This window comes from Danio rerio, chromosome 19 (assembly GCF_049306965.1).
Source record: "Danio rerio strain Tuebingen ecotype United States chromosome 19, GRCz12tu, whole genome shotgun sequence".
Taxonomy (NCBI): Eukaryota; Metazoa; Chordata; class Actinopteri; order Cypriniformes; family Danionidae; genus Danio; species Danio rerio.
The window spans coordinates 14,918,101-14,941,141 of NC_133194.1; the positions used below are offsets into that span (position 1 = coordinate 14,918,101).

At 35.1% G+C, this 23,041-nt stretch overlaps 1 protein-coding gene across 1 annotated transcript in view; it reads right to left on the reverse strand.

Moving 5' to 3' along the window:
* Positions 1-20,585, reverse strand: part of epb41a (erythrocyte membrane protein band 4.1a) — a 167,053-nt gene extending 146,468 nt beyond the window's left edge. Inside the window, exons 1-2 of the mRNA XM_073931826.1 lie at positions 20,581-20,585; positions 19,155-19,261 (exon numbers count right to left, since the gene is read on the reverse strand). Coding sequence (XP_073787927.1) covers positions 19,155-19,261; positions 20,581-20,585 — 112 coding nt within the window. The remainder of the gene's footprint in view (positions 1-19,154; positions 19,262-20,580) is intronic.
* Between the last annotated feature and the right edge of the window lie 2,456 nt (positions 20,586-23,041).

Here is a 23,041-nt window from a genome sequence, read left to right on the forward strand (position 1 = left end):
TATTATTATTAATATTATCATTATTAATATTGTTGTTTTTGTGATTGTTGTTGTTGTTGTTGTTGTTACTATTGATATATCTATTGGTATTGCTATTATTAATATTCATTCATTACATTTTTTTTTTTCAGCTTAGTCCCTTTATTTATTTAGAGTCGCCACAGCAGAATGAACCGCCAACTTATTCAGCATATGTTACACAGCGGATGCCCTTCCAGCCAAAACCCAACACTGGAAAACACCCATAAACTCTTGCATTCACACACATGCACTACGGTCAATTTAGCTTATTCAATTCACCTACACCTCATGTCATTTGACTATGGGGGAAACCGGAGCACCCAAAAGAAACCCACGCGAACATGGAAAGAACATGCAGATTCCACACAGAAATGCCAAATGACCCAGCCAAGGCGCGAACCACCAATCTTCTTGCTGTAAGATGATCATGCTACCCACTGCGACACCGTGCAGTCCAGTGCTGTTTTTATTGTTTTTAATGTGAATGTTGTTGCTGTTGTTGTTGTTGTTACTATTATTATTATCATTATATTATTAGCATTATTGTTGTTATTATTGTTATTATTATTGTTGTTACTATTATTATTATTGTTATTATTATTATTATCATCATTTATGTGCACATATACAAATATAATGTGCTTTAAAATAAGAAAAACGTAGAAAAATATTTAGTAATATTTAGTAATTTGTAAAAAAAATATTTAGAAAATTAGAAAATAATTTCAAATCACATCTGATGAATTTATAGTCTGAATACAAGATAAGATTAATTGAAAACAAAATTGTAAGGCAGTAACTAAAATACCAGCTGGACCAAACAAAACAAGTTTTAAGCAAATGACATATTTTTTATTTGTATTTTTTTATTTCTGACTGTGCAAGCAAAAAAGTGTTTGAGTCCTTTTTGTTTGAATCTTGTTGTTTGAGCAAAAAAAAATCTAAGTTTCCAGTCAAGAATGACTAAAAATTTGCTGAAACGTTTATATTTTTTAACGCTGGTTTCATGAATAACTAACAGTAAACGCAACTGTCTCTCACATTCTTACTTCCTGTTGTTTTCCACAGCAGGATCATTAGCTCTTCCTGTCGCTGCAGTAATGGGCAGGTTTTTTTATCCATACATCTGCTAAAACAAAATGACAGCACCAACCAGACAGTCAGTGTCCCAAGAGAAGTGTGCGACAGAGGGGCGGCACTCACAACCCCACCCCACCCCACCCCTCCGGAACCTCCTGCATCTCCTCCCCCAGACCTCCAGCATTAACATCTGTGCTAGTGGGCACCAGCTGGGCACCAAACCCCTAATTACAGCTCTGTCGACCACTATATCATTAGTCAAATACCTCTAACCTGACAGGCCGTAGGAGAGGATGAATGATGTCACATCAAACATGCTTACAACGTTTTTGGGGATCGTTACCACAGCCAAAAATATGTCAACACACTGGCTGTGTTTCAAACAAAAGCCAATTTGTAAGAATCACAGGACTATATGGAGGCTGTATGGTATTGGATTTACATATAGTAATTGAGAGAAGATGTTATACTGTTAACATGAGGGCATTCAGTATATGAAGAATTTTTATTATATTATGTGCAAACAATTATATTAAAGAAAACTAAAAGAAAAATGTGCATGGTAAATTTTGCTATGTGCATCACTAATCACTCTTTACATATCATAATTATAGGTTTTATAAATATAAAAAAATGTGGGTAAAGTTGTAAGGCAATGATGTAAAAGCTGATATGTAAAGCTGGGCATAATAAAATAAAAATTAAAAATAATAATATTAATAAATTTTATATAATAATAATAATATATAAAATAAAAAAATAAAATAGAAATGAAATGAAATAAAATAAAATAGAATGACATAAAATAAAATAATAAAATAAAATAAAATAAAAATATTGTTAATCAAATTATATAAACAGAATATATATATAAATAAATATATATATATATATATATATATATATATATATATATATATATATATATATATATATATATATATATATATATATATATATATATATATACACATATATGTGTGTGTGTGTGTGTGTGTATATTTTTAATTACGTTACAAATGACTTTCTCATTTTTTATTTGTTTTTTGGTAAATGTAAAACACAAAAAGCACGATCTTTCCTTGAGTGTTTTTGCGTTTAACAGTGTCCTCCTGGGATGATGATCATGATGTTTTTGTGGTGTTTTTTTTCCCCCTGCATGTTGTTAATCCAGAGCTCAAGCCAGTGGCCACCTGTTCCTCCATTTCTCCATCTGACTCTCTGCTGCCATCTGCTGTCACCATATAAAACTACACTAAATGCATGGCTAAATTGATTTAATTGAATCTTTTGATCACTCTATATATTAAACAAAAAACGAATTATATATATGATATAAAAAAGAATGTACTGTATATTTAAGGATTAATTAGATACAATGTTTGATATGTCAAAAACACTTTTCATTTTCATCTATTTAAACCTATTAGAGTCATTTATTGTCTTCAGCATAAAAATACAGGCTATATAATTATTAAAGTTCTTTCATAGAATCTATATTAAGTCATTCAGATGAGCTATTGTTAAGCTAATAGTAATAAAATTAAATCTCTTACCTGTTAAACCTGGCATAACAACAAATTTATAAAAATATAAAATATTTCATTAATTTCTGTTTCATTTTAAGGGTTTAGGGTTTGTCCTTTTAGTAGTAAAATAAAAGTCTGTATAAATACCATTATCAATAAAAAATAAACCTAAACATTTCAAATAATAGTATTGACGGCCGTTCATTCCGCTGTGGTGACCCCAGATTAACAAAGGGAGTAAGCAGAATAGAAAATGAATTTATGAATGAATGAATGAAAACTATTGACCCAAATAGTGATGCTTTCATCATGATTTTCCATGGCCGTTTCTGATTTTTACAAGCAAAGTGGCTGTTTCGAACAAAATGTTTGCTTTAGTACAGGCTAAATCTGCTCTGTTTTCAATTGGCAACTACTGCACTTTAATCATGATCCACACAAAGGAGCAGCATACATTATGTTGGGTGGGTTGTGGTCTAAAATAAATTCTATCATTTCAAAATATGAAGTGAAAAGAAATCTGATTTTGTGAAATTATGTGACAAAAACCTACTGGGACAAACCTACATTGACAGACATGCAGATTAAAACGACAGATTCATTCTCTTCCAGCAGAGGGAATGTGTAGACCTGCACAGCGTCTTAAATTGCAATTAGCAAAGCAGCTGATTACATCGATAATCTAAGAAGAAAATACATCTAAACTTTTACAATGACAGTATGTACGCTGTGCCGCAGTAGGCAGTGCTGTCGCCTCCCAGCAAGAAAGGTCACTAGTTCGAGCCTCAGCTTGGTCAGTTGGCATTTCTGAGTGGAGTTTGCATGTTCTCCCCCTGTTCCTCTGGGTGCTCCGGTTACCCCCTCCCCCTCGTCCAAAGACATGCAATGAATTGGGTAAGCTAAATTGTCTGTAGTGTTTGTGTGTGAATGAGGATGTTTCCAGAGATGGCATTTCATACAGTTGAAGTCAGAATTATTAACCCCCTTTTGAATTTTATTTTCTTTTTAAATATTTCCCAAATGATGTTAAACAGATCAAGGGAATTTTCACAGTGTCTGATAATATTTAAAAAATTTTTTAACTCATTTTAAATAAAAAATTATTATATTATTAGTTAAGCTAATTTTTTTCTAGAGTCAACAAATCGATAACAACCCTAACTTGCCTAGCTAACCTAATTAACCTAGTTAAACCTTTAAATGTCACTTTAAGCTGTATTGAAGTGTATAGAATATCTAGTAAAATATTATTCACTGTCATGATGGCAAAGATAAAAGAAATCAGTTATTAGAAATAAATTATTAAAACTATTATGTTTAGAAATGTGTTGAAAAACTATTCTCTCCATTAAACAGAAATTTGGAAAAAATAAAAAATAAACAGGGGGCTAATAACTCAGGGAGGTTAATAATTCTGACTTCAACTGTATATATGCCTATTACTTAGGGAAGCCTATTACTAAGGGTGCATTTTATTGTATGGTTCTGATACATCGTTCTTGTACACATCAACATAGTTTAGATCATCTTGCCACTGACCTAAACCCTATCCTAAACACAACCAAAAGTGATTTCACTATTGTTCACTAATGCATGTTTTATCTTGATTTTACATAGCTTTCATATAATTTTGTCTAACTGTGCTTCACTAGTCTTTAACCGAATGTTACATGCTCCAATCTAACACAGGGCCACCTGGTGGTAAGGAGAAAAAAATCTCTTTTTACTTCTAAACATGTAAGTTTAACAAAAACTCATATTTATGCATTTTAAAGCCCTTTTGCGTAAACTTATTTCATATCGTCTTTAATTATGAAACGACCTTAAAACTTTCAAAACTTTCAACCAAATGCTTTAGAATGTCAGAGTTTGGGGTGTAAAGGCTTTCAGTGGAGGAACGTAAATCTCTCAGATTTGATTAAATTAGATTTTTTTGTTTCACAGATGCAAACATAAGGGAAAATGAATATATATATATATATATATATATATATATATACACACACACATACAGTTGAAGTATTAGCCCACCTGTTTATTGTTTCCCCAATTACTGTTTAACGGATATTTAAAAAAAATTTAACACATTTCTAAGCATTACAGTTTTAATAATTAATTTCTAATAACTGATTTATTTTATCTTTGCTACGATGACTGTACATTATTACATATTATTACATATTTTTCAAGACACTTCTATACAGCTTAAAGGGACATTTAAAGCCTTTACTAAATCTACAAGTTAGGGTAATTAGGCAAAGCCAAGGGCTGTTAATTTTGACCTCAAGATGTATTTAAAAGAAATTAAAACTGCTTTCATTCTAGCCAAAATAAAACAAATCAGACTTTCTCCAGAAGAAAAAAATATTATCAGACATACTGTGAAAATGTCCTTGCTCTGTTAAACATAATTTGGGAAATAATTAAAAAAGAAAAAAAAGAAAAATCAAAGCAGGGCTAATAAATCTGACTTTATATTTAAATAGTGCAAACTGTTTCTTATGCAGTGTCTGCAGTGTAAAAGATCTCCACATGCTCTGTTTATCTATCAGTTGTTCTTGGCTTACACCATCAGTTGCTGTCTGAACATGGTGAAAGGCTTTTATAGTGATGGTAGTGGTGATAACCTGTGTCACTTCATCAGCCCAAGGTTTCATGTTTCAGGCCTCAACTCTGACAGCACAGATAAGACTGATCTGATTCCCAACCAGGCATCATCTGTCTGTCTCAAAGAAAAGACTGATACTGTACATTTGCAACTCCCTAAAGCAGCTTCCTTAGTTTAAAGGGAACCTTCATGCAAAATCGGCTTTTGGAAGAGGTTAGGACAGAAATGTGTGTAGGTATAATGTGTCCACGGTCATAATGGATTGATTCAAACACAACAAGTATCTATTTTAAAATTCCTAATGTAAAAATAGGACTAAAATCCCAGCAATTTTGAGGCCCACATATTGTAATATTTATATAATTTTAAACAATTCTTTTTGAGCTCCGTTATCCATAGCCACTGGTATAAACACAGCTGTATATTGTATACAACTATAAACGAGAATGCTTAAATCACATAATAGGAGTTAGTATTGCTTAAGTCTATTTTGTACAGTATCTTAGCTATAATAGATAGCTATAAAGCACCATATTTATTCATTTGGTATGCATCCTGTCTCATTTGTGAGTCCACTTTGATTGGGCGGAGAGAAGCAGCTCATTTTCATTTAAAGGCACAGGCACAAAAAACATCTACAACTCCCTATGACCCAAACATTCATTTTCAATAGCATATAACACATGATTTAATGGGTATTTTGACATGAAATTTTACAGGCACATTCTGGCGACACAAAAGACTTATTAACCATCTTGTAAAAAGAACAAAATTGGAGCATTTGTTATGGAAAGTATCATTATTCTTGGTTCTTAACACACACAGTACCACACTGCATTTAACAATTGTGGAGTTCACTGAGGGAGCCATACTGTGACCGGCAGCGATGAAAGACCAGTTTTTGTTCTGCTGCGCTTTGCAAAACTCAATGTAAAGAAAGGAAGTAATACAACAGACTCACCACGTATCACACCGTGGCATTTCCAATGACATCAGCAGCCAATGAAGGATGATCCAGTCCAGGATGCAAAAAAAAAAAGAGAAAGAAACAGACAAAACATACAGTATCAGCAATATGTTTACAGCCAGAGATCACATATATAAAGGTATATTTAAATTCATTTGTGTGTTTCCTCATTTACAGCTGCTGAATCTGTTAATAATGTATACAAAATTGTATCTGTGCTAGAATTCCATATACAGTATACTCCTTAAATTATCAAAGAGCAATTCACAAAGCAGTGTTTGAACTGTGCATTGTAATAAGTCTGGTCAGATTTATTTAGACTCATTTTCATTAACTAACCCCATTTTGTTGTTGTTGTTTTGATGGAGTGATCTTTGATCTTTAGTCATTCATAATGCATATGATATATTACCTGACATATATTTTTCCGAACAAAAAATAATCAGATGTAATTTATAATTATACCAAAAATTCTTTCATTTTTCTTTAGCTTAGTCTCTATTTCAGAGGCCATCGCAGCAGAACTTACTAGCAACTATTCCATTATATGTTTTATGCAGCTTCCATCCGCAACCTTGAACTGGGATACATACGCACTCATTTACACACACAACCCAGCTAGCGAAATTTATGAGGCTCAAATCTTGCCCACACCAAACACGTACATCCGGTCCAGATATCGCATGGAATGATGGCACTTGGGCGGTCCACTCCTGTTTGCCAGATCTGGGCCACGAATAAGCCAAAGCAACATCACATATCAGCCAGAATTCAACCAACTGAACCAGAACTGATCCTATTCTGGGCCACAGTTTGATTTTATTCTGGCCCAGATCTTGCCTACACGTTACACTTCCCGGGTGTGGCAAAGTACAAAAATCCCAGCATGCATTGCAGTATGAATACATTATATAGCTTATTGATGCTCCAGTTTTCATTATTAGCTGTTGATTCTGTTGTTTATGTTGACATTGTTGATTTTGTCACTTTTAGTATCCTTTTTGTGATGTTTTGTTCATTTTGTTAATTGTCACCGCTGTTGAGGTTTATACGCTGATTATTGATGTCTTTTTGAGCAAAAGTTGATCCATAAACCTTTTTTAGCTTATAAACCTTCATAATTGTGTGCAATGTGCAAGCATGTTATTATGTTACTTCTAATAATAAATTAAACATAAGTTAACATCAGTGAATATTATTTCATCAAAGGCTGTGCCTTACTTTATTTTTTATGTTTTATTTTCATTTTTTTACTTGGCTTGTTTGCTGTAATGAATAAACCTTTTAAAGCAAAGTTCTTAAAAGTTACAGCAACCCAAAAGAAAATTTTTATTAAGAGGTCGAGGGCTAAAACCCCAACTAAAGCAAACACTTTTCTTCATGATAGTGACTTTAGTCTGTTTGGTTCATGTATGTTTTAAACAGTGGTCACCAAACTTGTTCCCTGAGGGCCGGTGTCCTGCAGATCTTTAGCTCCAACCCTAATCAAACACACCTAAACAAGCTAATCAAGATCTTACTTGGTATTCTTGAAACACCCAGGCAGGTGTGTTGAGGCAAGTTGGAACTTAACCCTGGAAGGACACTGGCCCTCCAGGACCAAGATTGGTGACCCCTGTTTTAAGATAACTGGGCCAAATTTGCCATATTTTCCCTGGGCCACATTAGGCTCACAGCCGCATTAGCCAGAGCTTACTGTGCCAAATATTTGCCAAAAGTGGCCCACATATGTCTAAAGATAACACACTTACACGTGTGAGCCACTTTAAGTTTAGACCCAGATTAACCTTAAATGACTATGCCACATTTTTCCTCCATCATTTTGGCCAAATTGATCATTTTCTACATGGGCCACATTAGGCTCTCATTCAGATTACATTTTGCCGTAAGTGCCAAATCTTTGCCTAAAATAGCAAATATACGAATTTGAATCTTTAACCAGAGAAAACCCACAAGAACAAGAGAGAACATGCAAACTCCACACAGAAGTGTCATCTAGCCCAGCTGGGACTCAAACCAGCGAACTTCTTGCTGTGAGGCGACAGTGCTAACCACTGAGCCACGGTGCCGCAGACTATAAATGTAAATATAATTTACTTCTAAAACAGTATTTGAGTATTTTGTATTTAAAATATAAAATATCCATTTATTTAAGTCATGAAAACTCTCAAAGAGAATTACAATGATAATTACTATCCCACTGCTGGGTTGCAGCTGGAAGAGCATCCGCTGCATAAAAACATTATCTGGAATAGTTGGTTGTTCATTCTGCTGTGGCAACCCCTAATAAAGAAGAGACCAAGTTGAAGAAAAAATGAATGAATGAATACTGATGTTTTTGGTCTTGGCGACATCAGTTCTCACTTCTGAGCTTTGTTACAGCCAATATATTAACGGACATGCTGTCTGAAAACAGCACACTGCTGCTGCAAACATAATATCTCTTCACAGTCCAATAGAATTGGTTAAAGTTAATAATCTTAAGTAAATGATTTAGACTTTTGCACGCTGGAGGAAGGACGACACCATGGCTGAAGTATATCTTTTACACAGGTAATGTTCTGATTTAAAACAGAAGAAGTGTTGTTCAGCCACTGAAACTTTCCGGCAAAAGATTGATGTGACTATTTTCAATTTCATAAGGGACCTTTTACAGCATCGAAAATGTAGATTTTTATTTAGTTTAACAACAAAACATTAGTAAATAGCGCCATTCTGCCAAGCTTGCTTTACTGAGGTGAAGATGGATTCACATCACATTGGTTTATTTTTGAACAATGACTACCTAGATGAGCTCCTTATTGTTTACCATGCTGCGTTAAATATTCGGTCTGAAATAGTATTTAAGTATGGCTTAGTAATAATAAGTGTAATTCCTGCATATCAATGACCAAGTACTAAGCATAAAGTAGTCTCTTTAGAATAAAGCACATGAGAGAGTGAGACCAGCAATCCTTGTATGCATGAAATATTGCACATTATGACAAGTTTTGCTTGCTAATTACACAACAGAAAATGTGCTAGATATAATACAGTTATTCGTTCAGAATTGTAGAACTATAAAGTTCTATAAAGTTTTCAAACTGGCGAATGACATGATCAAGTGGCTGTCTGTCATCTTTAATGTGCGAGTTTGTGAATTCAGAGGGCATCCCTGCTGAAGAATCCAGCTTAAACCAGCCAAAACTCATTGCGCGCTCTCAAATATACGCCACTGATTCATTTTATTTTATTTTTTTTTAGAGGTTTTCCCTGCTGAGAAATCCAGCTTAAACCAGCTTAGGCTGGTTGGCTGGTTTTAGCTGGTGGACCAGCCTGGTTTGAGGGGTTTTGGCCATTTCCAGGCTGGTTTCCAGCCATTTCCAGCCTGGTCTTAGCTGGTCAGGCAGGAAAATGACCAGCTAAATCCAGCTTCACCTGCCTGGTTTAAGCTGGACATAGCTGGTTTTGGCTGGACTCCTAGCCTGGCTAGGCTGGTCAAGCTGGTTTTAGCTGGTCATCTCCCAGCCTGACCAGCTAAGACCAGGCTGGAAATGGCTGGAAACCAGTCTGGAAGTGGCCAAAACCGCTCTAAAAACCAGGCTGGTCGACCAGCTAAAACTAGCCAACCAGCCTAGGCTGGTTAAAGCTGAATTTTTCTGTAGGGATGGCTTTGGATGGCAGGGGAGATGTTTCAAACATATGATATTATGCTAACCGGTTAGCATTTAGGCTGATCATCAACTGCACCTTTTATAGGACTATAGTTTCTTCTTTGTTCAGACACAATACCCAATGTCTGATGCATTAATGATTATGTTAACAATGTAAAAAAAAAAAAAATAACATTCATTCATTCGTTTATTTATTCATTCATTTTCTTTTTGGCTTAGTCCCTTTATTAATCAGGTATCACCACAATGGAATATACCGCAAACTTATCCAGCATATGTTTTATGCAGCAGATGCCCTTCCAGCTGCAACCCAGCATTGAGATACACATACACTACAGCCAATTAAGCATATTCAATTCATCTATAGCGCATGTCTTTGGACTGTGGGGGGAAACCAGAGCACAGTGGTTCCCAAACTTTTTGTTCCTTCTCAGAAAAAATTGTCCCTCCAAGTACTACTATATGACCAGTATAGAAATACAGTAGCGTAGTAGGCCTAATTAAGCAGCTACAGCTTTGCACAGTTTAAAAACGTGGCAGATTAATTGCTATTATTAAGAATATTTATCATTATCAGCCACTTTAAACCTTATAAATAGTTTGAACATTAACACTGCTGTGCATACATGTCAAAAAAACAAACAAACAAAATAAAATGTCAACGTTTAAATTAAAATGTGTTTTTAAAAGATCAATAAAAATGGTAGGCCACTGTTCTTAAAAAGTAAAAAAGATTCCTGTACCTAAATGTAAAGTGTTAAGCTAAAGTATCCTGTTCATCAAAACCTGGAAATGTTGCTCGGACCTCATAAATATAGGCAATATATCATCATATTCATACATGAACCATTTTTGATCAATTTTTAAATATATTTTGCATGCATATTGGATTACTCTGCATACCACTAGAAGGCAGCACGCATACCACAAGTGGTACACGTACAACAGATTGAAAACCACTGACCTAGAGGAAACAAATGCAAACACGGAGAACATGCAAACTCCACACAGAAATGCCAATTGACCTAGCGGGGGCTCGAAACAATGACCTTCTTGCTGTGACTGCACCACCGTGTTACCTCCTCCCCCCAAATTAAATTAAAAGAAATATCACGACCAGTTTGCCAACTATTGAGATATGTATACCACGATATGCATATTTGCAATATTTTGATAACTTTGACATATTGTGCAGCCCTACTGTTACACTTATCATCCTTGACATAAATGTAACGGTGTAGTGATGCACATATTCCAATTGAACTGCCTTTAGGTTCAGCATGCATTATAAATGGAATGTTTCGTTGTGGTTATTTTAGTCAAAAGATGAGAGACACAAGCATGTGCATTCTATGTAAACACAAGCACGTGTTTACATGGACAAACAATGGAAAAGTAGCGCATTGGAATCGGAAAAAAAAGTGTTCAGTGTAAATGGCCCCTTAAAAAACACTGAGACTCAATGCTTCACGTGAAAGAGATGCTCAGCATTCTACAACACGTGGCGCTCTCATTGAAAACAACTTAAAAATACGCTTAAATAAGCAAGTATGGGGAAAGAGAAGTTCTAGGCACAGAATTATTCACTGTTTACTTTAATTGAGCCCCATTACACTATTCCTTCGCAAACCCATTTCAGCTAGACCATAATTTCCTGGCTGTGCCTGAAGCCTCTCTCTCTCTATAGCCACAGGGCATTTTCCACTGCAGGTGATATCAAGCAGATCTGTGCTGCTGTCCACGGAAAATGTGGAGCTAAAACACTGTTCTTTGCATTTATTTATAACTACTATATTATATTTCTTTGTTGTTATAAGGAGCTGTTTTGTCTTACTTGCTGAGAAGACGCTACAGAAGATGGGTTAAGTTTAGCTCCATCACTGTTCAAAGTAAAGGAAAGATCATGAAAAAATAGTAAAAACCTAGGAAATTTCTCCTTTTTGCTGTATCGAAAACGTACTAAACTGTGACACCAATGTGTCATAACAAACCAAATCATACAATTTGTAAACCATTGCAACCCTAATAAAAGGGTATGGAGAGAGATTTCTCTGTCCTTTCCTAGTGTTTCTCTAATTCCGGTGAACAGCAGTTCTCTCTACCTCAGCAAACTGAAAAAATGTCAAACAGAAGAGAGAGTGAAAATATGAGCTAACTGTCTATAAATACTTTCTCTTGGTCTTATCAGGCACTAGTAATGTTCAATATTTAATGTTTTCCTGATTGAAGCCAAGTGCTATTAAGCTGAAGACAGGTGCCTCGTGTTTCATTATCTTGATGCTGCTGAGATCAGTGGCCTTTCTTTCTCCCCTGAATTCTATTTCCAGAAAATTATTTTTGAACATGACTGGATCTATGCGAGTTATAGATGACATACCAGCTGGAAGTTATTTTTAGAAAAAAATAACATAATCTTTGTATCTCAGACAAAGCTATTGCGTGGATTCCATCTCTCTGACACTTTACATATGCACTAGATTGCTTATTGCACCTGACAGTTTCTAATAAAATCACTCAATATCTCGAACATTTCTGAGTGTGCTTCACACAGGTGAGTGCTCTACTTGTTTTCATCAACCTTAAATAACTCCTATGGACAATATTCATTCATTCATTCATTTTCTTTTCGGCTTAGTCCCTTTATTAATCTGAGGTCACCAAAGTAAAATGAACTTGTTTGACGCAGTTGATGTCCCTTACAGCTGCAACCCATCACTGGGAAACATACATACACACTCATTTACACTCATACACTACACACAATTTAGTCCACCCAATTCACCTGCACTACATGTTTTTGGACTTTGGGAGAAACTAGAGCACCAGGAGGAAACCCACGTGAACACATGGAGAACATGCAAACTCCACCCAGAAACGGCAACCGACTCAGCCGAGGCTCGAACCACCGACATTCTTGTTGTGAGGCGAGAGCTCATATGAACAATATTTTTCACAATATCATTCACCGGGCACTTTATAAGGTACTGTCACCAACTCGGTTCCAGTCATTCCCCTCGCTGGCCAGCACAGGTCATCATCACCGGACTTCTAGACATTACATCATCCACTTAAACAGATAAGCACACACACCTGTCCCTCATCCCGCTAACGACCCACGCTCACAGATATAAGCCACACACTCACGCCAGTTCAGTGCGAAGTCTTGTTCTGCCCCAGCTAACACTACTGAGCGTTTCTTGATCCTTGCCTGCTTTCCTGTTGACAACTTTGGACTGTATCTCGACTCTGTCTTGCCTGAAGCCTGCCTTGAACTTTAGCCTGCATCCTGACTTTGAACCTCGCCACCTGCCTTCGACCCATGCCTGAATACTCACCTTGTGTTTGCCAGCCGCCAGTCTTTCGACTAACTACCTGATTAGATGACAAATGGGTTGGCAGTTCAATCCTTTCCTTGGTAGTTCCTTCACTTGGCCTTTTCCCCTTGGCAAAGAAACTTTCCAAAGATGTCTGTTTCTTACTTATTTTGCTGCTTTTGAGTTAGATTTGGGCGCTAAAGTGACCGAGATGTAAGCGAGAGAATACGGTCAGTTTTCAAAATAAAAGACTTTTCAAAATAAAAGATTGTTCAGGCTCAAATAATAATAAAATGGAAATAATTAATGATTTCTTGTGCAGCCTGGTACCAATTGATCCACGGACTGATGGTTGAGGACCACTGAGCTAGGGGATAAAATGAACTAAGGCAACATGATCATTCTCATAATTGTCCACTGCTAAGAATGTTTTTAAATATGAAGCGACACCCCACATAGCTTGCTGAGGCCCCCTTGTGGGCCAGGACCCCCCTGTTGGGAACGCTGCTCTATTGGATTGGACCTGGTGAGTGTGGAGGCCATTTGAGTACAGTGAACTCATTGTCATGTTCAAGAAACCAGTCTGAGATGATTTGCTCTTAATGAAATGGTGCGTTATCTTACAGAAGATGGGTACACTGTGGTCATAAAGGGATAGACGTGGTAAGCAACAATACTCAGGTAGACTGTGGTGTTGACTTGATGCTCAGTTGATATTAATGGGCCCAAAGTGTGCCAAGAAATCATCCCCACACTATTACACCACCACCATCCTGAAGCGTTGATACAAGGCAGGATGAATCCACACTTTTATGTTGTTGACGGCGAATTCTGACCCTACCAGCAGCAGAAATCGAGACTCATCAGACCAGGCAACATTTTTCTTATCTTCTGTTGTCCAATTTTGGCGAGCCTGTGTGAATTGTAGCCTCAGTTTCCTGTTCTTAGCTGACAGCAGTGACACCAAGCGTGGTCTTCTGCTGCTGTAGCCCATCTGCCTCAAGGTTTGACGTGTTGTGTGTTCAGACATGCTCTTCTGCATTCCGCGGTTCAGTTGTAACGAGTGGTTATTTGAGTTACTGTTGCCTTTCTATCAGCTCGAACCAGTCTGGGCATTCTCCTCTGACTTCTGACATTGACAAGGCATTTGAGCACTGCTTTTCATTGAATATTTTCTCTTTTTCAGAATATTCTCTGTAAACCCTAGAGATGGTTGTGCGTGGAAGTCCCAGGCGTTTCAGAAATACTCAAACCGGTCCATCTGGCAGCAAAAACCATGCCATGTTCAAAGTCACTTAAATCACCTTCTGATGCTCGATATGAACTGCAGCAGATCGTCTCGACCATGTGTACATACGTAAATGCATTGAGTTGCTGGCGTGTATTTGAAATTATTAGAAAATTACACTAGGACAGGTGTACCTAATAAAGTGGCAAGTGAGTGTATATTAGTTAGCATAATTACTGCTATCTAATGTTAATATGTTAGTTATGTACAGCTTTAAAATAGCTCCTATGTCCCATGTTGTATTCATATTTATGATTGGGTTTATTTAAGAAGCATCGTGGTCCTGCAAGACAACATTTGACAGTGAAGCTTAACTTGACATGACTCATTGAATAGCTACAGCTACACAAAATACACAAACTATTGTAAGATCAATGTATCGTTTTGCCATTCAGTACATGTTTTTGTTTAATGTAATACACTGATAAACTCTTTCTGGAATATAATGAATATAAACAATTTCTAATGTGGTGTGAGGATTAAGAAGAACTTCTATTACACAAACCGTAGCATGCTATTTTCATTAAGATTTCACTACAACATATAATCAAAGTATATACCCTATGAAAGTCCTTACTGTGAAACAAGTGTAACTAATTTAGAGGTGAAGACTATGGGGCACTGTGTTTTCACATTGCTTTAATTGCATGGGATGATTGCCATAGTACTAGATCATGTGCTAACGTGTTTACGTGTAATATTCCTTTAACTTTAAGTCATACAGGCTTCATGGGCTTAGTTAGTATACTTTCTGGCGGAGGTAACAAAATGCAATGATTTGCAATACAGTTTATAGACATTTTATAACAGAGTCAAGACAAAAACATACTAGTTTGAAACTAACATATTTATGTAGACATTTATAAAGCGTACAGAACATTATAATAAATCAATTTAATGATATTTTGAAGTACATTTGAAATATTTTTGTTAGCATCCATCCTCAGAAGTGAGCTTATTTTGATGTGACTACATACTGCAATATATAGCACATAAGTGCATGATATAGAAGCTGTATAATTGTGTGAACAAAATGTAATATGACAATTGGCATTTATAAGATTTTACATTCTTCTTGGCTGCTTTAGGCAAATCACTTCACATGACAGCAGACAAAAATATTTAGATGTAGAGGATGCAACTATTATTGAACTCATAAATAACAATGCTGAAATTCCATAATGCGAGCACATCAACAAAGGTGGACCCTACATCAACATATGAAAAACACAAAAGTATCCTGCTGAGCTCAAGTTTAACCCCAAACCACTCAAATCCCAATAAATGTTTACCCATACAGACTTACCACAACAGATTTATTCTAAGCTGCACTTCATGAAACAATGTCCACCTGAACTTCTCTCTTTAATAACAGCTTTTCCCCATTACAATGACTACTTTAAACATAGATCTCTAGGCTAGTGTATGCCCAGACCTTAATGCACCTGCTCTTTAATATATTACATAACTGATCTTACGAACCCTGTCTGAATGGAGCTGGGTTATTTATTATGCTTTTCTGCAGAGGAAAATATCTCTGATTATTAATTGACATTTTTCCTACCTATTTTACACTCTTTAAAATAAATATATGGGAAGAACTAAAAATAAGTTTTCAGTGACGTCAAAGAATCTTTTTGTGAAAATTAAAATAAAAGGTTACCCTGATCTACAAAACGAATCAAATTTTGGCTGAATAAATATGCTATCCATTAATATATTTGTTAGGACAGTGTTTACTAAATAGAGCTCTGAAATCAAATCTAAATACTGAAGAAAAAAAAATTAAAAAGCTGTCCAAACTAAGTTCTTAGCTGTAACCAGGGGGATGGCACTGACAACAGAGGTGTTGATCCACATGCAGGTTTATTAGAATGGTCAGGCAAGCAGTGGTCAATACAGGAGCAAACAGATGTTTATACCTATGGGCAATCTAGAGTCGTAGTCAAAAGGCAGGCAGATGGTTAGAAGTCAGGCAACAAACAGGATTAAAAAATAAACGAGGCAAGGAAAAACCACAACAAAACAAGACAAAGGAAAACACGTTAAAATGTCACTTAACAGATAACAATGTGAGCTGTATATATGTGTGTGTAATCAGTACTTGAGAAGCATCAGCTGTGTGTATGCTATGCAATCAGTCAGGATCAGGAACCATGTGTATATGTTGCATGACTGAATATGTAGTCCATTTACAAGCAGATTTGTAGTCCTATGTGTGTGAATGTTTTCCAGCGATCTCTGGTGGTTTGATCGCTGGTGATCATGACATTAGCAGTGCATATTCATAAATTGAGTTTTGCTATTTCATGTAAGGAAATGTACAATACAGTATACCTTCTTGGAAATTGTCTTTAATTACTATGATATTGTTTTAAGCATAAAATAATAATAAAAAATGCATTAATTTTAAAACAATAAAATAAATCAATAATGTTGTATGTGGTCATGTGGTAACCAGGGATGGGCAGTATTAATGTTAAGTATTACAAATACGTGTTTTAAATACCAAATAGTATTTTCACATTTGCATTTGATAGGGTATTGTATTTTGTATTATTTGTATTTTAAAATACTGTAAAATACTTTGTAAGAAGTGTACATGATGAAATAAAAAAAATGCTGCATCTGATTGATGCTTGCTCAGTTAGTTGTCAAGCTTGAGATCAGAACAGACATTTGATTAAGAAGGTGGTCAATGCTTGGAGTATGGATGGAAATTATGAATACACATAAAGATCAGAGTGGTTATATTTCTGAGCAAGTTAGCAATCGTTTAAAATAGTGTACTGCACAATGCTAAGAATGTGCAATTGCAAAATAACGTACAATTCAGCATCAACAACCTTGCTTAAGAAATGAGATGGAATAAAATCATAATCGGTACATAATCAGTTTTACTGGTGTTCACTAAGGGGGTAAACCACGCCCGTAGCCAGCCTCTTTTTCTTAAAATGTGGACCTTTTTTAAGTTTACAATGTACGGGATTTAAATACTGTATTTTAGTGACATTTAAAGCACTATTTTTTAGCTGGATTGGGTTGTTAGATTGTCATTATAATGACACATTTAATGAACCAAAATATTTCCTAAAGATTTAGAATAAAGAAAAATAAATAAATACTTATTTTTAAAATACAAATTTATTCCATCATAAATCACTGTAATTAAAATAGGAATCTGTTAAAGTTTTTAGCCAATTTTTTTAGCCTCTCTTGTAAAAAAAAAAAAAAAAAAGTAAATTTTATTCGATTGGAAATTCATGGATAACATAAATAGCCAAATTAATATTCAAATTCATTTTAATATAGGATTTTGCTTGGTCTTAAAGCCTTTTTCAATGGCTTAATTTAAATAGTGCTATACTCCAACTCATTATCTGCATTAGATGGTTTTGCAGTGAGTAAAAAGAACATCTTTAAGACAGTAATTTCTGTATAAAATTTGTATAAAATTCATGCTAAAATAAAAGAGAAACAAAGATTTATGAAAACCTCCGCATGTATAGGTGAATGAGTTGACAAAGAAGCTGCACTTAAACTTGCTCAGAACTGCTGCCAAACATTGTTTACTTTGCTAAATCAGTTTAATGGTGAAGGGACTGATCAAATCTGCCTAGTGATGGAAGGTTTGGGAAGAAATTTCATGCTACCTTGTAAAAGTATTTTGTAGTAATTTCAAAAACACAGTATTTTATTTTGATACATTTGTGGCTGCTATATTTTGTAGTTTATTTTGATACGTGTAAAACTGAGGTATTTGGTGTTTTTGCCCATCCTTGAGTATACTTCTGTTATATGAGTATAACAAGTCCAAGTGTGCTTCATGAACGCTTGCATTTTCTAATTTTGATGTCATCCCATCTCCTGAACATTAAAGTTTAATGTCAATTAAGACTTTAACCATCATTTGCTACTGCTGAACCTGATGTATTGCAATCAAGTATTTTGACCTTGAAAAGGTCATAAAAGAAACTCCAAAAGTCAGATAAACCAAATACTTTCATCAGTATCAGGAGAGTGATGCACACGACTGATGGACCCCTGCACAAATGCCCTAAGCAGCTGTAAATATGAGTCTAATGAACCCTTTCCCCTCTTCTCAAGTACGTGTTTACATCCACAAGATATTGAGGTGAGGAGGAGTTGCGCGACAGATTGCTCATTTCACTGCAGCACGATAAATAACACCATTGTAATGCATATATGCATTACATAACTCAAGCCGCTGACACAGAGCGAAAGGGAGCCGTAAGTCTCATATGTTTTTACTCAACTGCAACTAATAGTCGGAAAAGACATAAAAATAGTCCAGTGTTACGAATTAAAACATAACGTGACAACGGCAATTCAGCAGCGGATCAAAATTACAGATCACATGCCTGAAACTGCTAAGTGTAACCGTGCTAATAATAAGCAGAATCATCATCTGCGCTTCCGCAATGAAATGTTCCTAAAGATGTTTTCTTCAGATAGGACTAAATGCACGCGCTGTTCCAACTGACAGCGCGAGCCGCACTTAACGGTCACTGCTGTAACTATAGCAACATTATCTGTCAATCAGCATTACACGTTACACCTCTGTAATAGCCAGTCGCACCTCTACTGTACTCGAAATACATGTCAGTGAGATTAACATTCATTATTCTGACCAGACGGCTTAAACGGCCATTCCAGAAAGGGTAAGTGTTTACCTGAGGCGAAGAAAAGGCGCTGTCCTTTTCCCTGTGCGGTGCTTTTCCAGTATAATATCACTCGACGCTGTGCTCTTTCGTAGGCGAGCGTCACGGGCTGCTCTTCTCTGAGGATGCGCCCAAATGTTCAAATCACGATTCCTCTTCGGCGGTGTGGTGGGTGGTGTAGCGGTTACGGATTTGGGACTGTAGGTTCAAACGCTAGCAAAGTTGATCTGGATTGCCCCAGACTGAACCCTTGATCAAGACATTCACCTTTGAGAGGATATTTTAATGCCACTTCCAGAGGAAATTTTAATGCCACTCATCAAAAAGCTGGCCTTGAAATAATGAAGGGCTTAATTTATTGAAAATACACGTTGGTTAAATTTCTGTTAAAGGGATAAATTCATCCAATAATTCACATTATGGCTAATAATAATAATAATAATAATAATAATAATAATAATTTGTCATACTAATTAATACTTGTGTTGTTCTAAGTTTAAACAGCTCTGTTTTCCTTCTGTTTGGATACAGGTACAATATTTTCTCATTGAAATCACAACTAAACTATTATTAGTGGAGTGGACTGTTGGTGATAAATTATTAATTTATTATTTTGCTTCATTCATATGCTTAGCCTTTAAAGTTCCTGTGAAATAAAAATGTTTTAGATGTTAGTATCAGTATTTTACCCTAAGGATATCTATAAGCAAGAGAGATTTGTTATTGTTTGTAAAGCTGATCTGCTGCTAAAGCGGAAGCAAAGAGCTTAGATTCTATGCTCTATGGAAGGCACGATGATGTTATTCCAAAGCACCATTTCCTCGGATGCTGTATAATACGCTATTATAAATTATTTATATAAATAAATAATTTAATTTTTCATTCATTTTCTTGTCAGCTTAGTCTCTTTATTAATCCTGGGTTGTCACAGCGGAGGGAACCGCCAATTTATCCAGCACGTTTTTACGCAGCAGATGCCCTTCCAGCCACAACCCATCTCTGGGAAACATCCACACACACACTCATTCACTCACAATACTCATACACTACAGACAATTTTAGCCTACCTAATTCACCTGTACCGCATGTCTTTGGACTGTGGGGGAAACCAGAGCACCCAGAGGAAACCCACGCGGACACAGGGAGAACATGCAAACTCCACACAGAAACGCCAACTGAGCCGAGGCTCGAACCAGTGACCCAGCGACCTTCTTGCTGTAAGGCGACAGCACTACCTACTGTGCCACTACGTCGCCCAGTTAGAATTTTATAATGGTTTTAAATACTTCTGGATTCATTTTTGACCCCAGATTACCTATACAGCATCAGACCAGCATTAATCTATTATTTTAATGTAAACCCAATCATAAGTGGATATTTAATTCCAGGCTTTGAATGTATGTATATCAAAAAAGACTAACTAGCTTATATAGCTTACATCATAGTGCATACATACAGATAAAGTCAGTATTATTAACCCCCTGAATTATTAGCCCCCTGTTTATTTTTCCCTCATTTTCTGTTTATCAGAGAGCAGATTTTTCAACACATTTTTAAAACATAATAGTTTTAATAACTCATTTCTAATAACTGATTTATTTTATCTTTGCCATGATGACATTAAATAATATTTGACTAGATATTTTTCAAGACACTTCAATACATCTTAAAATGATATTTAAAGGCTTAACTATGTTAATTAGGTTACCTAGGCAGGTTAGGGTAATTAGGCAAGTTATTGTGTAATTATGGTTTGTTCTGTAGACTAAAAAAAATTGCTTTAAAGGGGCTAATCATTTTGTCCTTAAAATGTTTTTTATTATTAAAAACTGCTTTTATTCTAGCTAAAAATAAACCAAATAAGACTTTCTCCCGAAGAAAAAACATTATCAGAATATACAATATTATAAATAATTCCCTTGCTCTCTTATTATTTGGGAAATATTTAAAAAGCATTTCAAAGGGGGGCCAATATTTCTGGTTTCAACTGTAGCATTTTTATTTAATTTTTTTGTTTTGTGAACCTTTTAGCGTAGTTGTATCTCAATACAGTTTTTTTTTCAACAAGTGAGAATGATGGTTTGTGTAAAATTAGCCACTGTTTCAGCAGAGACAGTCACTCTGCAGATTAGCTGAATGAGCTGCCTGCCTGTGAGCCAAACGCTAAAAAACACAACAAACTGCAGCACAGCATCCCGAGCCCCTGCCAGAATTATAAATTAAGCACCATCTCTCTCTGCTTCATTCATTTAAAGCGAAACATTCTGAAATTCACTCCATTATAAAATCTTTAGTAATGATATTTAATGCATAGTAAAATGTGTATGAAACATTATACAGATATCAAACCATAACATAAAGATTTTGATAAAGATAAAATATTAATCTAAGAATCCAAGTAGACTTCTTGTTTGTATCCATGTGAACAAAAATACATGAAATACAGGCAATGTATAAACTCTTAGAAATTATACCTAAATATTCTTCATCTGTTTTGAATTAAACAGAGTTGCCACAAAAAATACTGATTAGAAATATATATTTTTAAAAATATATTCATTTTGCAAATATTCAACAAATGTTTAATTAACAGCAAGCTGAATCTATTATTAATTAAAAATAATACCACAATAACAGGACTGACATTTATCTATATTTTCTTTTTTTAAATATTTCCAAAATAATGTTTAACAGAGCATTTAAAAAAAACAAACATTTTAAGGTCAAAATTATTAACCCCTTTAAACTGCATTTTTTTTCAATTGTCTACAGAATAAACCATCAGTTAAGCCTTTAAATAGCAGTTTAAGCTGAATAGTGTCTTAAAAATATGTAGTCAAGTATTATTTGCTGTCATCATGGCAAAGATCAAATAAACCAGTTATTAGAAATGAGTTATTAAAACTATTACTTTTAGAAATATGTTGAGAAAATCTCCTTTCCGTTAAACAGAAATTGGGGAAAAAAATAAACAGGGGGGCTAATAATTATGACTTTAGCTGTATATATATCATGGTTCAACGCTAAGAATTTTATCTACTGGCTCAACCTGACCAGTGGTTGAGATTTTTTCTTGCCCTGCTAAAATTTTTACATACTTCACCAAAATAAAAGTTAATAGCTATTTCTTAGCCACATATTTTAAATAATGTGTCCAAAATAACATCTGCGAATCTAGAATTTAAATACCTAAAAATCCTAATAAATGTATAATGCAAAAAAATATGCAATTAAAAAGAGCATTATCAAAAATGTGCAGGTATTTTATTGCAGTTTTAAATTATTTAACAAAAGGTGGCTGACTTGCCAAACTGACGGCAAATTGTGCAAAACTCACTTTTTTTTTTCGTGTTTTACGCACATAAATGTCTGCTTCCAAGATGTTAGAAACAGACGTTTTCTTTTATCCTCATATTTGCTATTGGCGCTATGTTGCCGTCGCTTTGCTGTACTGGTTGTTAACACGTTACAAAAAAAAAAAAAAATGTTTATATATATATAAATGTGTGTGTGTCTGTGTGTGTGTGTGTGTGTTTACAACATCCAATCAAATAAGAGAAACCGAAAAGCATATCACAGAGAAGGTAGCATTTAAACGCTTAAAAGGACAAACTCAATTCTAAGACTGCATTTGCATGCAATTGACAAATAGTCGCATTAATTAAGGGCCTTGAACAATTCTGTCTACTATCCCAAGCATCTCTCATGGTTGCTCTGGGCCATATAATAAATACAGTGTATACAGTTGAAGTCAGAATTATTAGCCCCCCTTTGAATTTCTTTTCATTTTTAAATATTTCCCAAATGATGTTTAACAGAGGAAGGAAATTTCACAGTATGTCTAATAATATTTTTTTCTTCTGGAGAAACGTTTAAATTTTTTAAAGACCATTTTTAGG